At 40.9% G+C, this 16539-nt stretch overlaps 1 protein-coding gene across 1 annotated transcript; it reads right to left on the reverse strand.

Moving 5' to 3' along the window:
- Window positions 1-2709: 2709 nt before the first annotated feature.
- Window positions 2710-16255, reverse strand: LOC146989483 (methyltransferase-like protein 21E). Its single transcript, XM_085805986.1, has 5 exons — window positions 16120-16255; window positions 14188-14537; window positions 8245-8405; window positions 6726-6843; window positions 2710-3415 (listed from the first exon to the last, which is right to left on the reverse strand). Exons 2-5 carry the CDS (start codon window positions 14444-14446, stop codon window positions 3021-3023), a joined length of 933 nt encoding a protein of 310 aa, XP_085662112.1. The 5' UTR covers window positions 14447-14537; window positions 16120-16255; the 3' UTR covers window positions 2710-3020.
- Between the last annotated feature and the right edge of the window lie 284 nt (window positions 16256-16539).

Below are 16539 nucleotides of genomic sequence, written 5' to 3' on the forward strand. Positions count from 1 at the left end.
GTTAATCATTTTTACCTTTTTTTGGACCTTGTGTTTTTGTTTCCTGCTTCTTCTTCGTCCTCTATCTCTCTTTCTCTTTCTCTCTGTCTCTTCTCCTGTTTTCCTGTGTTTTGGGTTTTGGTTCAGACTGATGTTACGTTCAAGGACTCGGCTGTTGACAGTTAACGCGTTGCCAATGACAAGTTCTCTCTCCGGGGAAAAAATGGCCTTAACTTTCACCACAGGACTTGTACCGTCCACTTCTGGCACCAGAACTTCTCTTCATATCTGTCGCTCTGGCTCTTCTGCTGCTGGTGTCAGGAAAGACTTTCAGAGATGATGATGCTTCTTCTTCTTCTGGATGTTGAGTGTTTATATTTATAGTCATAAAAAAAAATCTAGTAAATGCCAATATTTTACAGAATGTTATGAGATAATAAGGTTGTATGCTCTCAGTATTATTTTATACCCATTTCTTCCTCAAAAGACGTGTTGGAAAGACCTGAGCTACTGTCGCACAATTTTTGTGGTCACATGGAATTAAGTCACAAACAAGGAAAATGACACTGAATAAAAATTATTTGGAAGAATCAAAGCGTCCACTGGTCGTCACTGGTTCACACAGCATCAAAATACAAAAAAATTAGACCAAAATGTGAGAGCAAAAAGTTTTTCTTTCAGATTTTTATTACTGTGCAAAACAATAAGATATAAAAAGAATTTAAAAAGTAAAGCAAAAGCAACTTTAAAACAATAAAATACCTCAATATCTCAGTGTGACCTCTTCAGACTGACTGTTTTTATCTGAGCAACTGTTAATTTTCACATTTAACAAAGACAAACATTAAATCCTCTCATCTACACTGAGACCTGTGGTTTTTAAAATACGATTTGGGATCTCATGGACCAAATTTGTCACTTTCAGGCTGATTCAATGTGGAAAAAAAAACCCACCAGTATTGGAAACACAGCACATCACTGCAGCATCTTCGGTTTGTTTTCCTGCCTCTGTGCCAATAACTGCCCCCTAAAGACCCAAAAGTAATGTTCACTGAACAAAACAAAAGTTTTTCTTTTAAACATTCTTCATAAACATGTTTAAATTCATGTTAAACTTTTCATTTGACAAGAAATGTCATATATCTTCACATCCATATCTTACAGAATATCACACCCATATGTTGCACAGTAAATATCTATTGCACTGTTGTTTTTATTTATTTTATTATATTCTTTTTTTTAAATCTCTTTATCTCTCTTATTTTTTGTCTCACATATATTTTATATTCTGTCTATTTATTTAGTTCTATTTAAGCGGCACTGCTCACAGAGAGAAACACAATTTCTATTTTCTATTTCTATATATCATGTAAATATATAGTATAGTATATAGACACTGACAAAGTTGACTGTGACTATCCATCCTCCCACAGCTGTGCCCGAGCCTTGTCACAATAAAAGCGCACTTTAAAATGTGAAGTTTTATTTTGAAGAAGAGACAGTTGTGGATTTAATATTTAGGCTGGAGATGTGATGAGTTAATGCAGATGAAGAGAAGCTGCCTCACAACAACAAATCCAAACGGTCACTCTGCTCATGTTATGTTTAAATTAATATGAATGAATTCAAATGTAGAAAACACGTACTACAAATTGGTTTCCCCGCATCGAACTCATCAAATTCACAATCCAACAACTCCACAACGCTCTGGTGAACAAGTTGTGACCTGCACATGTCATAACATGGTGTTTTGAACCAGCCTTAGTGTGTTTTGGACAACAGTGTCCATGAGGAGCTGGAGGTGACAGCTGCATTAAATTAACTAATCAGTGTGGAGTGGTATGAAGACTGTGTTTCAGACATTCAGTGTGAAGACTGGCTGTGAAGAGGAGGCTGCTGTGCTGTGCTGTGCTGGACTGTGTTGGGCAGAAGAGGACTCCCCACACTTACCTGGAACCCCCCCCCCCCTCACAGAGGATCACTGGCACCCTAAAGAAGAGGAAAGTTGGATACTTTTCCATGTTCACCTCTCTCTGGTTCTAACTCTCTCCTAGAAATCAGCAGGCTGGAGGAGAGCAAGCTCAACAAAGGCTGAGGCATCAGACGGTGTAGTAGGAGTGGGCCCCTTCCCCCTTGGAGTTCTACTAAAGCCTCATGATGAGAGGAATCTAACAAGAGTCGAGGTAACGAGACCTCTGTCTTATCAATTTTGGTTTTTATTATAAACCATCTCCTGGACTTGTTTTAATCTGTGCTGTGTCCTTTTAGGAATAGATTGTCCTGCTGCCCCTCCCCTGATTGAAGGCCGTGCTGCATCTTAAATCCAGCCCAACAGAAATGCACATTCTATTGTGAATAAACAGTGTCTCCCCTTTTATTCCAACTTGTGTCTTGTTATTTTAACTCAACGTGGTTCCCAACCAATCCAAGTTCTAGAACCTTTTAAACTTTTAAGCTTTTATTCCTAATTGTGTGGTGTGACACACATTCACCACGCTATGAGATAATAACACAACGTTACCACACAGAGTTGTTTTAGAGGGAAATTCAGAGACTGATGATGAAAAACTGTCCCTGAAGGCAACGTGCATCAGTGGTTTTGCATGAATTTCCCTCTAAAACAACTCTGTGTGGTAACGTTGTGTTATTATCTCATAGCGTGGTGAATGTGCAGCTCACAACTTGTCCACCAGAGCGTTGTGGAGTTGTTGGATTGTGTATTTGATGAGTTTAATGAGGGAAACCAACAAAGAAATCCCATAATGAGCCTCCGTAGTGTAGCTCTGAGCAGCTCACGGCTCTGCTCCGCCGTTCTAAAAAACAGCTTGCACCGACAATTAAAGGTAACGAACCTCTACTGCTAAAACTATAGGGATTATGGCAATGGGCCAATTTGACAAAATGTTGAACCATCCCTTTTAATATCAGCTTTATGAAGTTTGTATATTTTTTTCTTTTTCTGAAGTTGGGACATTTAAATCCTCTCAAACATGATCTTAGTCCGACCGACCGCTCCAGTTCTCTCCGTCCATGGCTTCTTTCTATATCTCCGGCCGTCTGAACGTCCCCATGAAGATCCTCATGTCTCCGTCTTCGGCCAGTAAACTGGTGTTAAAAGTCTTTTTAAAGTTTTCCATGAAAGTCACATCCCCCTCCATCCGGAGCCTGTTGGCCCAGATCACGGTGGTTTCTCGGCGACAGAAGTGCTTCATGGTGGCGAGCAGCTCGGGCAGGAAGTCGTGGTGGTAGACCACGTCGGCCGCCAGGATGTAGTCGTAGCGGTGGAGGGACGTGGGGTGTGAGCGGTCCAGGTCGAAGCCCCAGGACAGCACCTCCACCTGGGGCTCGTGCCTGCACCGGCCCCTCGTGTTCCTCCGCACGTTGGCCTGGAGGTTACTCAGCACGTCCGGTAAATCTGTGGAGGTGACTGAAGCTCCTGAGGAGAAAACATGAGACGCTGTTATGAGCTTTATTAGATTAAGGCAAGGCAAGTTTATTTGTATCTCTTCAACTCACACTTAAAGGGATAGTAGCATTTTTTTAAAGTGGGGTTGTATGATCTACAAATAGCCCCTAAGTACTTTAATTGCAGTAGCAGACTCTCTGCACTCCTCCCGTTAGCAACGCCAGCCCATAATAGCCCTGCCCAGAGATTTACAACATACAGTGTTGTGAATGGATCCAAAGAAACGGCCTATTTTCACGGCCTAAAAGAGGTTTTACGTGGAAAAAAAAATACACAGTTCCATTGTTCGCTATAATATAATTTTTTCCAGCCCCTCAAAGTGCAGGAAAAACACAGTTTTTATTTGGACCTAACCAACTCACGTATCCCTCCGCCCAGGGTTAGCGCCCGCCGATCAGCAGTTGGTTCGGTCCAAATAAAAACTGTGTTTTTCCTGCACTTTGAAGGGCTGGAAAAAATTATATTATAGCGAACAATGGAACTGTGTTTTTTTTTCAGGTAAAACCTCTTTTAGGCCGTGAAAATAGGCCGTTTCTTTGGGTCCATTCACAACACTGTATGTTGTAAATCTCTAGGCAGGGCTATTATGGGCTGGCGTTGCTAACGGGAGGAGAGCAGAGAGTCTTCGACTGCAATTAAAGTACTTAGGGGCTATTTGTAGATCATACAACCCCACTTTAAAAAAATGCTACTATCCCTTTAAAATCAATGCTCCTCCATCCTATCAACATTATAAAAAATATCATCTCAAACCTCTTTAGCTACCACAGTTTGTAATTGTTTTTAAATTTTGAAATGAATCAGATGTATTTAACTTTTGTAACTGTGTTTTATCCTAACTATACTGTATGTGACTTGTGCTGTGCATTGTGTTTCGCTTTGGATATTGCTGTGATCTCGACAACATTGCAAATGAGAGTAAAACCTCAATGTCCTTTCGAGAATAAATAAAGGTTTGATGATATAGCACATTTCCGCAACAAGACAACTCAAGGTGCTTTACATATTAGCAAAACATTATTTACAAACAGACAAGAGAAGGAATTAAAACAGATATAAAAAGAAGTAAAACAGAAAGGGAGACAGAACAACTAAAACATAATAAAAAAGATATTAAAATAACAGAATAATGTTACAGTGCAGTTAATGAAAGGCGTCAGCAAACATGAAAGTCTTCAGTGTTGATTTAAAGGCACTGAGGGTTCTGGCAGACCTGCAGGTTTCTGGATGTTTGTTCCAGATAGTGAGTGCATAAAAACTAAATGCTGCCTCACCTTGTTCACCTCGGACTCTACTCTAGGTATAGATAGAAGACCAGGACCAGATGATCTGAGAGGTCTGGACGGACGGCTCATAGTTGAGCAGGAGGTCAGAGATGTATTTTGGCCCTAAACCATTTAATGCTTTGTAATTAACAGGAAATGTGACGACACAGACGGGTTCTTTGTTCAGGTTTAGGTGAAAATCTTTTTCACAAGAGGAGACAGACACTTTCGTATTGTCCTTCTTGTTAGATAATCCCATGATGCCGTGCTTTGTTCATTTGTGTCTTCACTTGCAATTTAATGATATTGAGAGAAACCTAAAGGCGAGTGAAAGATCACTGTAACAAGAAATTAAAAAAATACATCAAACTAAGGAGAAGATTGTACAAAGGGTGCGTTTGAAAACTGATGGATGGAATAAAATCTTATAAAAACATGTTCAGGAATAAATCAACTGAACTTCTTGTGACATACATTTATCTATTGTGTAGCATTGTGAAAAAACAAAGGAACAGGAGATTCAAACACTGGTTCACTAAAAGTAAGAATGTATGCACAAATCAAGAGCAAATAAATAGCCTACATATGCAGAACTAGAATAGACAAATGATTTATTGTGTTTACAAGAGTAAAGTGATACTATTTATGTGTAGAGCTGCAACAATTAATTGATTAATCGAACACTAATCGATTATTAAATTAATCATCAACTATTTTGGTAATTGAATAAACGGTTTAGGTAGTTTTTTAAGAAAAAAAGTCAACATTCTCATATTTCAGCTTCTTAAATGTGAATATTTCTGGTTTCTTTGCTCCTTTATGACAACAGACCGAGTATCTCTTTGGTTTGTGGACAAAACAAGACATTTGAGGACGTCATCTTGTGGTTTGGGAAACACTTGGGAAAACACATTTTTCAACATATTTTAACATTTTATTGACCAAACAACTAATTGATTAATTGAAAATAATCGTTGCAGCCCTGTTTATGTGTTAGTAGGTATAAATACAATGCAATATATAATAGAATATACCAATTTGACAAATTATAGGCGATATGATACATAATACTTATGAGGATATATGACATGTACTATATTCAAATATAATGTAGTAGTAGTAGTAATGACAGTAAATATAAGGTGAAATAATGCACTAATATAACATGGTAAAGAGAAAATAGGACAGAATACAAAACCTAGTGTTGTTTAATGTATAGGCTATAATAAACTTTTAATAGTGGGCATGCTACTATAATACATAATAGACCATCGTAAATGTTGGATTCATGTATTTGTGTGTTTGTGTGTGTGTGTGTGTGTGTGTGTGTGTATAGTATATAGTATATAGTTTGTGGTTGACTGAGTGAAACTGATGCACTGTCATGCACTGACCTGAACTCACAATTGTGTCCAAATATGTTGAAATCACTCAGTAGAAGTGGAAGTTTATAGTTTTTCCTGCAAAATCTCAAATATCTTACCAAGAATATTTGTCTTATTTCTAGTCAAAATGTCATTTCTAGTCAAAACTAATCTCATTATACTTAAAATAAGACTCATCACATTAAAAAGTAGCTTGTTTTTAGACACTTTTTTTACTTCTTTCAAGCATATTTTCACTTGAAATAAGAGGAAAAATCTGCTAGCGGAGCAAGTTTTTCTTCCTTATTTCAAGCACAAAAAACTTGAAACAAGGGAAAATTATCTAACAACAAGTAGATTTTTAGGTGATGAGTCTTATTTTAAGTGGAAAGAGATTCGTTTTGACTAGAAATGAGACATTTTGACAAGAAATAAGACAAATATTCTTGAAAAGATTTTGAGTTTTTGCAGTGCATTAAGTTAAATATCCAGTGTGAGGTTTGTGGCAGTTGATATCAGGACATTCCTGCTGCTGCTCCCTCTGGTTTTTGGCTGCAGCTCTGACCTATCTCTGTGTGTGTGTGTGTGTGTGTGTGTGTGTGTGTGTGTGTGTGTGTGTGTGTGTGTGTGTGTGTGTGTGTGTGCGCTCACCCAGCAGACTGGCCACGATGGTCACCAGTCCGGTTCCCGCTCCGAGCTCCAGGACTTCCTGATCCTGCAGGTTCACCAGGTTCCTGTTGTTGTCCAGGAAGGAGCACAGCGCCAACGCCTACAGAGAATATCAGAAAAACATAATAAACATCATAATAACTAATAAAAACTGAGGTCAGGTGATCAAGTTAAAGGGATAGTTCACCCAAAATTCAAATGTCACTCATTATCTACTCCCCCTCATGTGGACTAAGGGCTGGGAGAAGTTTCAGAGTCCTCCGTGCCTTCTCTGAGTTACAGGGGGTCTCGGCGTAGCAGTGCATGTCCATATAACGGTTGCGAACGGAGCTCACTTTTCTTCGTAACAAAAAGACACACCAAAAAAACATCCAAATACCTCCATAGTGCTCGTCTGTAATGTCCCTCTTGTATTGAAGCCCCAAAATGAGAAATTGTTCAGAAAAAAACAAAATAAAGCCCTATTCGCACGGGATTAGTATTACCTGGGGACGTGTGGTAATTTGTAAATCCCCCCCACGTCTGTGTTTCTTGCGGTGCATTCGCACGGGATAAGTGAAGTCTGTATTTTTACTCGAATTTACTGACATTAAGGCTCCGATATGACGTCAAAGCTGTGCACGTCCTAACATCCGCTGCTGTCAGATCCATGTGCGAAGCAAATGTAAATAAAATGTCAAAGCAGCAACGTGACTTTGCAACAGTGTGTAGTTGTTGTCGCAATAACGGGCCGTCACGGCATTTGTATTAAAAAGCCGCATGTCAATATCCTCAGAAATTTCGCTCTTTTTATGAATCTGAGCTGTTTCTTCAAATGGGTCTCCAGCATAGATATATACACGTGTATATATCTATTGTCTCCAGTACCGAGACGAGACTGTATTTGCATCTAATATGGTGTCAAAATTGCCGCTCATAATTTCCACCGCAGCCTCCAAGTTGCAAATAAAAACAACAAGTGCCCCTCAATTACTGAGATGTAGATTAGCACGGGACTAGTTTTACCACGGGACGTCGGTCTTCGGTGAAATATAGTGGGTAATTTGCGGGGTAATTTTTACTTTACAAATGACTGACATGGCGCATTCGCACGGGATTAAGATCACAGACGTCCTCCGCAATTATTACAAATTACCAGAGGTCCCCAGGTAAAACTAATCCCGTGCGAATAGGGCTTAAGTCTATGTTTTAAGCTTGTTTGTAGCGGTTTGTCTCATGTCGGGGCTTCAATACAAGAGGGACATTACATACGAGCACTATGGAGGTATTTGGATGTTTTTTGGTGTGTCTTTTTGGACGAAGAAAAGTGGTATCCGTTCGCAACCGTCATATGGACATGCAGTGCTGCACGGAGCCCCGCTGTAACTCAGAGAAGCCACGGAGGACTCTGAAACTTCTCCCAGCCCTTAGTCCACATGATGAGGGTGAGTAGATAATGAGTGAAATTTGAATTTTGGGTGAACTATCCCTTTCCCAATCTCCTCCAATCAGAAACACTCACCGCCGGCCACATGACCGCTCCGAACGAGTCTATGGATTCATAAATCACGATGTCTTCTCCGACATAGTGGTAGATGTCTTTACCAAAGCTGCTGTAGATGGTGGGGACCCAGGCTGGGATTCGGTCCTGTTGGGCGGCTTTCTGGAACAGCGACGTCTTCCCTGTAAAACAAAGATACCTTTTCCCTCAGAATCAAATTTAATAAAGACAAAATATATAGATTTAAAGGGATAGTTCACCCAAAATTCAAATTTCACTCATTATCTACTCACCCTCATGTCAACTAAGGGAGAAGTTTCAGAGTCCTCCGTGGCTTCTCTGAGTTACAGGGGGTCTCGGCGTAGCAGTGCATGTCCATATAACGGTTGCAAATGGATACTAACTGTCTTTGTAACAAAAAGACACACCAAAAAACATCCAAATACCTCCATGCTGCTCGTATGTAATGTCCGTCTTGTATTGAAGCCCCGAAATGCGAAATTGTCCGTCCAATTTGGACGGATTTGGACGGACCAGGGAGAGGAGCTTCCGCTACAAACAAGCTTGAAATATAGACTTATACCCCTTTCCCACTGGCCTAAAAACCCGTTTAAACCCGCTAACAATCGGCTTTTGGTGGCAGTGGGAAAGGCGCAATGAGCCGCGTCGACCCGAAGCGGGTCAAACGACTCGGCAAGCGACGCGGGTTAAAATCGCCTTTAATCGGCTCGGCTCCAAACGGCTTGCAGTGGGAACGCCAGACCCGCGTCAACACGCTAATTTACGTGATGACACTGAACGTTACGTGACGCCACGTCATCGCGCCGGTCGCGTCTCTTATCACGTACCAAAACAAAGCTCTGCTCCGCTCTGCTCTCATCCGAGACTGGGATCAAAACATCAGAGAACACTGACCAAAAACGAAAAAAGAAAAGAAAAGAAACGACAGTCTGTTTAACTGATGTGTTGTGCCGCGGACGAACCGTCATATGGCCGCGGCAGACTCGCTGTCCTCCGCGGCAGGCGGCTGTAAACTTGCACCGCGGATGAGAGCGAGGCAACATGGTTGCTCTGTCTGATCCCCCCGCGGGGGGTCAGACTCGGCTTATTTTGGTCAGTGGGAAAGGGGCCAAATGCTTGTTAGCGGGTCGACCCGCGTTTAAAAAACCCGCTAATTTTAGTAGGAAAACGGCTTTATTTAATTTTTTTCGGAACAACTTCGCATTTCAGGGCTTCAATACAAGACGGACATCACATACGAGCAGCATGGAGGTATTTGGATGTTTTTTGGTGTGTCTTTTTGCTACGAAGACAGTTGGTATCCATTTGCAACCGTCATATGGACATGCACTGCTACGCCGAGACCCCCTGTAACTCAGAGAAGCCACGGAGGACTCTGAAACTTCTCCCAGCCCTTAGTCCACATGAGGGTGAGTAGATAATGAGTTTTGGGTGAACTATCCCTTTAAAGTGAACAGACATCAACACAACATCATTATCAAATAAAGATAAAGATGTTGTGTCGCATGGTTCGATGAAAAGATGCATCAGCCATAAAACATGACATCATTTTGTCAAGTGAACCAAATGGAAAAAGTGAGTCTCTCTCTGCCTCTCGTCCTGTTGAAGCCGGACACTCGACACCAGTGGGCAGAGAGAACGACGACGGCCCTTTGATTTCACTGATAATAGGTTTGGCTTCTCCATGATGTGTGTGTCTCTCTCTCACCACAGTAACCTCGTCAGTCAGACAGACACAGTAACGTAACGTCCCAAAAATAGCTTTTTTTAATCTTGAGTAGAAGTTGCCAGATCCTTTATTTTCGGTGAAAGCAAACTCTGGAAACACGAGTTATCAGAAACATGTTGTGGGGTCAACTAGATATGAAAAGTAAAAGGTGTCGCTATTGTAGTGTATTATCCACCTGAACATTTTTGCTTTAATATCTTCAATTATCTTATGTTTTTCATGGTGTTTTCTTAGCCTAAAAGTTAAGGGACAGGTCAGAGATCATTCACCATTTGGATAGGAACTTCATTTGGGATAAGTAAAAGTTTATAGTTAAATGGATAAATAAATTCAGATGTTACAAGAGAGAAAGGCACACACATACTATATTTACAGCAAGATGTTTAGATTAGGTGTCTAGTAGTAGTGTGGGATGTATCCTGAGAAATGTGTTTCTTGTCATTTACCCATCTCTGTGGGCAGGCACGTGCACACATAGGGACCAAAGGGTGCTTGAGCCCCTGCCCTTTTTGCCTCATATTAAAAAGTGCCCTTTTTTTTATGTTTTTTTTTTTTTTTTAAATGCATTCCTGTTGTGCATGAGGATGTAAACAACCGCGCTGTAAAAATGCCACGGTTATCTACCGTACGCATTTTCTTGTAATACACACGGTATTGTGTATGTACGTTGGTGTGTGTGTGTGTGTGTGTGTGTGTGTGTGTGTGTGTGTGTGTGTGTGTGTGTGTTGTCCGCTGCTGCTCCGCTCTGTCCCTCACTGAGGGGCGGGGGGGGGGGGGCTGCCCCGCGGTGCGCGCTCCCTCACATGCACGTCCAGAGAGAGAGAGAGAAGTAGAAGCTGCTGCCTCGTCGATAACTCTGTGTGTGCCGCACATAGATGAGACGTGACAGTGGAGCGACTTGTGTCGAATCTTGTGAGTTATAAATCCACCAACATAACTTCCTTGTCAGTTCTGACAAGTCGCCGTCCACTTATTCAAGAGTCATATTTCAGAAAAGCGCCCTTTTGTGTTTGTTTAGCTAACTGCTTGTTAAGAGTTAAGCCCCACCCTGTCCTCTGTCTAACATCACCTGAATGTACTGAACAACAACAGCAACAGGAGGAATCACTCACTCAGCTTGATTTCACTGACTATTTGAATTTGTTTCCAGATATTGAGTTACTGCTAATTGTGACTTTGCTGTTGTAAATATTGCTGCTGTTCTGAAATATGCACAGTAGCAGTCACAGTCATTTCTTGGTTTTGTGTGTGTAACCTGTAGGCTTAGCCTACTTCTATTTCGCACTTGCACTCACATGGATTTTTTTCTGCAATGTTAATGTGCACCCAATACCATATTAGCCTTAGCCTACCAGTTCAGAAGTCATGACTCTGTTTCGGGAAGTTGGGAAATTGGTCCAGCATGTTGACTGCAGTCCTGAACGCGTGCAGGCTTTCTCTACCGACTAAATAGTAACTGTAATTTATTTGAATTTATTTATTTTGATATTAATTATTAAAAATTGTACATACTGCCCTTTTCTGATGTTGAGCCCCTGCCCCTCTATAGTCATGTGCACGTCCCTGTCTGTGGGTCATAGTTTTGGGGGATACTTGACACTGTAGGGAGAGTGGGGTAAAGTGAGACACTTTTTACATTTGCTCCCCTCTAAGCGAGCTAAAGTGATTTATCAGTAAAATTTACACATTTCCCATTAATTCAGGATGTTTCCTAGCAATGGAAATTATCAGAATGTATTTAGAACGAAGGGCAGTGAAAATATGATTGTTTTAAAAAAAGTGGTCTTGTGTCTCACTTTACCCCAGCTCAGGGGTAAACTGAGACAAACCAGAAAAATCAATGGGGTAAACTGATCCACTTACTTTTTCCACTCTGAAACTACCATAACAACACATGTTGTAACAGTTAGAGTCCTGACAGCAGCTTGACAACCACACATCCCAGAACTAATGTTGGACTAGTAGCAGAATCATGGGGATTGGTCAGTTAAGCACTTTTGTTTTCTCAACACAAAGTGACTCAAGAACAAAATCAAATACAACACAAAATGTTTTAATTAACATTCAAATGACAGATAGAACCAGTTAGATAGGCTGGGGGTCAGATTGTAGGCCCTGACAATTGTGACCATATCGATCAAAAGTCCTCTTGTGTGTGGGGGGAGCTGACGAAGTGGAATGTGACTAAAATTGAATGTAACCAATATTAAGCGAGCTGACTGAGAGCACCTAGCATAACAAAGCAGTGTGGCTACAGATCATGTTTGATCACACAAGATTTCTGGCTTGGGAGACGTGATTCTAGTGTAAATCTTTGTGTGTGGTGCTCACAGTCTCACTCATTGATTTATTATAATACATCCATGGTCTCACTTTACCCCGCAGCATTTGTCTCACTTTACCCCAACACCCCCATTTTTAGAAAAAACGACCTCTCTTAGAAATTCAGGCTAATTTTCAGCATCATCACATGGTTTTATATGTTGGTAGTTCATCATCATGTATCATAGAAGTTTTTCTACCTGAATCAATTTGCTTTGGCACAACAGTTGATTAAGTTGGCAGCAAGAAAATTTACTTTTACATGCAAAAATCATATTTTTGTGAAAAAACATGCTTTCCACAGCACAGCATCATGAGGTCCTCTTCTTCATGGCCATGGGGAAATGGAAGGGGCTTGAAAACATAATGGTCAGATGACCAAAAATGTGTCCCTTTTTCTAGATACAGGGGGTGTCTCACATTACCCGGTGTCTCACATTACCCCACTCTCCCTATCTATGTTTAAGTCAGCTTGGTCAAGAGGTTAAATGTCAGAAGGCATAGGTTAGATTCTGTTTTTAGATCCTGTCTTTGTCTGACCATCTCGGTCAAACATATCCTTATATTGGAAAAAGGTGGAGAATTAGAAAACGTATATAAGGTTAGAGCTTTAGGCCAAGAGAGAGAGGTCTAATTTTGGCACCAGAGATGCTCCACGATTCGGCATTTTTGAACACTGTTCTTCTTCTTGTAATAAACTCTTTTTGAATGCAAGAAAAGACGTGTCGGCGGTGATCCCTTCTTTTCATCAACACATCAATATACTACCACACTATGCAGAAAAATGGTTCCAGTCAGTGTTTCACTGGTTTATGTCGTGTTTTTTGGATTTGAAGATGCATTGACTTTAAAGGGGAACTATGCAAATCCACAAGTTGCCTTTTTTGCTATTTTGGTCGCTTCTTTTCTTGTCGTAGTGCCGTAAATCACTGGTCCATGTTTCTCACCAGACGAGATCTGAGACTCCGAGTCGGAGGCGCTGATCTTGCAAAGTGTTTTTTTTTTAGGCCAAGAGACGCTAAGTGGAAGGAAGAGAGCCAACAAGTCATTTAACCATCACAATTACTCTGAAGCTGTTTAAATCAAAGGGGAACTATGCAAGTCTGGTCGCTTTTCCTCTGTTTTACTAACCCTCCTCTCGGCCATGTGCATTTGTTTCAACGAAGCCGGCGAGAAATCAATCAAATGGAGCGGTGGATAACATTATACATCATATATGTGTTCCAACGTGTATATTTGTGTAGTTTCATCTCATCTGTCATAGACTAAGAGATCACGGGACACCGGGTCGGCGGTACTAATCTTGCAAGGTTTGTTTTCGGCCAAGAGACGCTAGGTGGAAGGCAGAGAGCCTCCATTCTCCCTGTAACAGGTTACAAGTCATTGATTTCACCATCACAATTACTCTGAAGCTGGTAAAGGGATAGTTCAACATTTTGGCAGAGTTGTTTTAGAGGTAAATTCATGCAAAACCACTGATGCGCGTTCCCGTCGGAGGCAGTTTCTCAGCAAGCGGTCTCTGCATTTCCCTCTAAAACAACTCTGTCTGGTAACGTTGTGTTATTATCTCATAGCGTGGTGAATGTGCAGGTCACAACTTGTCCACCAGAGCGTTTTGGAGTTGTTGGGTTGTGTATTTGATGATTTGTTTGATGAGGGAAACCAAGAAATCCCATAATGAGCCTCCGTAGCGTAGCTCTGAGCAGCTCGGCTCTGCTCCGCCGTTCTAAAAATAGCTTGCACCAACAATTAAAGGTAACGAACCTACTTGTAAAACTATAGGGATTAGGGGCAATGGGCCAATTTTGCAAAAATGTTGAACTATCCCTTTAAGGTAAAAATGTAGTTAAGTACATGTGAATAGTTTTGCAGGACTTCTCCACCTCTCTCACCTGCCGTCTCCTCTTCGCTGGCCGTCGTGCTGCTGCAGTTTGAGTCTGATTTATTCTCCTCATCCTCTTCATATCCGTCATCTTCGTCGATGATCTCCTCCTCTTCATCATCACTTTCTTCCTCATCGTCTCCTCTCTCGGCCTCGGCCTCCTCCTCCTCCTCCTCATCCACTAACTTCTCTTGGATTTCTTCACCTTCTCCTTCTATGTCTCCTTCTCTTTCTTCTCCTTCTCTGCACGTTGCCGTGAAGATCTTCATGTCTCCGTCTTCAGACAGTAAACTGGTGTTAAAGGTCTTTTGCTCAGGTTGCTCAGGAACTCAGGCAGGTCTGAGGCCGTGACCGAGGCGCCTGAGGACAGGAGGTAAAACACATTTAGACTCATGTATAACGTCTCCTTCAGGGCCGGCCCTAGCATTTTGGTGGCCCTAAACAAGATATTTTATTTGTGGACCAAATCACTGGTTAAAACTGAATACAGACATGTTTATGCCCTCTGAGGTTTGAGGCCATTTTCTCGACTTTTACATATTTTCTTAAATTTATCTTTTTAAGATACTTGCAGATGTAACAATACTCAAGTGTTTTATGTCTAAATATCAGAACCTCCGCTGTAAACACACTGAGGCCAGTTTGTCCTAGAACACTGTAGAAAGAAATAATTTAGGCCAAATGCTGGAAATTTGAGGTCTGCTTTTTGAAAAATTTCAAATCCCTTGTGAAAACACTCCTTCAGTCATGAGAATGAACTATTTTTGGTGCTTGAAATAGGATATGAATACAGTAATAGATAGGTGTAGAAAACAAGTCTAAAATGACATTTTGTACTTTTTGAGCATAAATGTTGTCATTCTGCCGTTCTATTTTCACCAAATGTCTCAAATGTGAGATAAAAGAAGCTGAATATTGACTTCAAATTACATATAAAGCTCATAGCTGCACGTGCAGACCTCAGGATGTTTAAATGACTTGAATGAACCCCGGTACCTTTCTGATCATGTGGCCCCCCACCTAACGGCTGTGGCCCTAAACAACCGCATAGAGGGTTTATGCCAGGGGCCGGCCCTGGTCTCCTTTATGCACAGTTTGTGTTGCTTTACAGTCTTCACTGCAAAAACTCAAAATCTTTCCAAGAATATTTGTCGTTTCTTGTCAAAATGTCTAATTTCTAGTCAAAACTAATCTCTTAATTAGTAATCTCGGAAGCTCCTCTTCCTGGTCCGCGAGATTTGGACGGACCAAACAAATTGGAACAATTTCGCATTTCAGGGCTTCAATACAAGACGGACATTACATACGAGCAGCATGGAGGTGTTTGGATGTTTTTTGGTGTGTCTTTTTGTTACGAAGACAGTTGGTATCCATTTGCAACCGTTATATGGACATGCACTGCTACGCCGAGACCCCCTGTAACTCAGAGAAGCCACGGAGGACTCTGAAACTTCTCCCAGCCCTTAGTCCACATGAGGGTGAAATTTCAATTTTGAGTGAACTATTCTTTTAAGCATTAGTTAAGCATTAATAAATACTGAATTCTTCATTAATATGTAGTTTATAAATACAGTTAATGCTTATCAATGCTGAGTAAAACATTTTTAACTGTTTATAAACTACATACTAATGAGTATTCATGTGTTAGAAATGAAGAATTCAGTATTTTTAATGCTTAACTAATGCCTAATAGTGTGTACTTATTATAAAGAGTTACCATTTCATTTTATATTTTAATAAGAAAAGGCAAATCTCACACACATGAGCAAGCTAAATACATAAAGCTGTCCTAACATATAAACATCAAACATAATCAACAACAAAAACATCATATATCATATTTCTATCTGTATTTATTCACTTCTTTTTACACTTCCACTTTACTTGTCCAATCACAGCTGATAACACAACTCTGTCATGCATAGTGAAAACCTCCACCTACCTGTGACGTTTCCCGGTTCAGGACCTCGGGGCCGTGTCGACTGCATCTGGAGACCCACGACTGCAAAGATTATAGAGACTCAGCATCCTGCAAGGTCCCACCCATCACCATCACAAGGACACGGGGGTATTTTTAGAGCCATGCCGCATGAGAAATCAACACAGGAACCGACTGCACGTAGATCCAGACACCCATCCACACACACACACACACACACACACAACACACACAACACACACACATACAGTGACACACAAAAACAACAACAGAGATAGGTCAGAGCTGCAGCCAAAAACCAGAGGGAGCAGCAGCAGGAATGTCCTGATATCAACAGCCACAAACCTCACGCTGGATATTTAACTTAATGCACTACAAAAACTCAAAGTCTTCCCAAGAATATTTGTCTTATTTCTTGTCAAA

This window comes from Trachurus japonicus, chromosome 3 (assembly GCF_045865225.1).
Source record: "Trachurus japonicus isolate A0001 chromosome 3, Traja_1.0".
Classification (NCBI taxonomy): domain Eukaryota; kingdom Metazoa; phylum Chordata; class Actinopteri; order Carangiformes; family Carangidae; genus Trachurus; species Trachurus japonicus.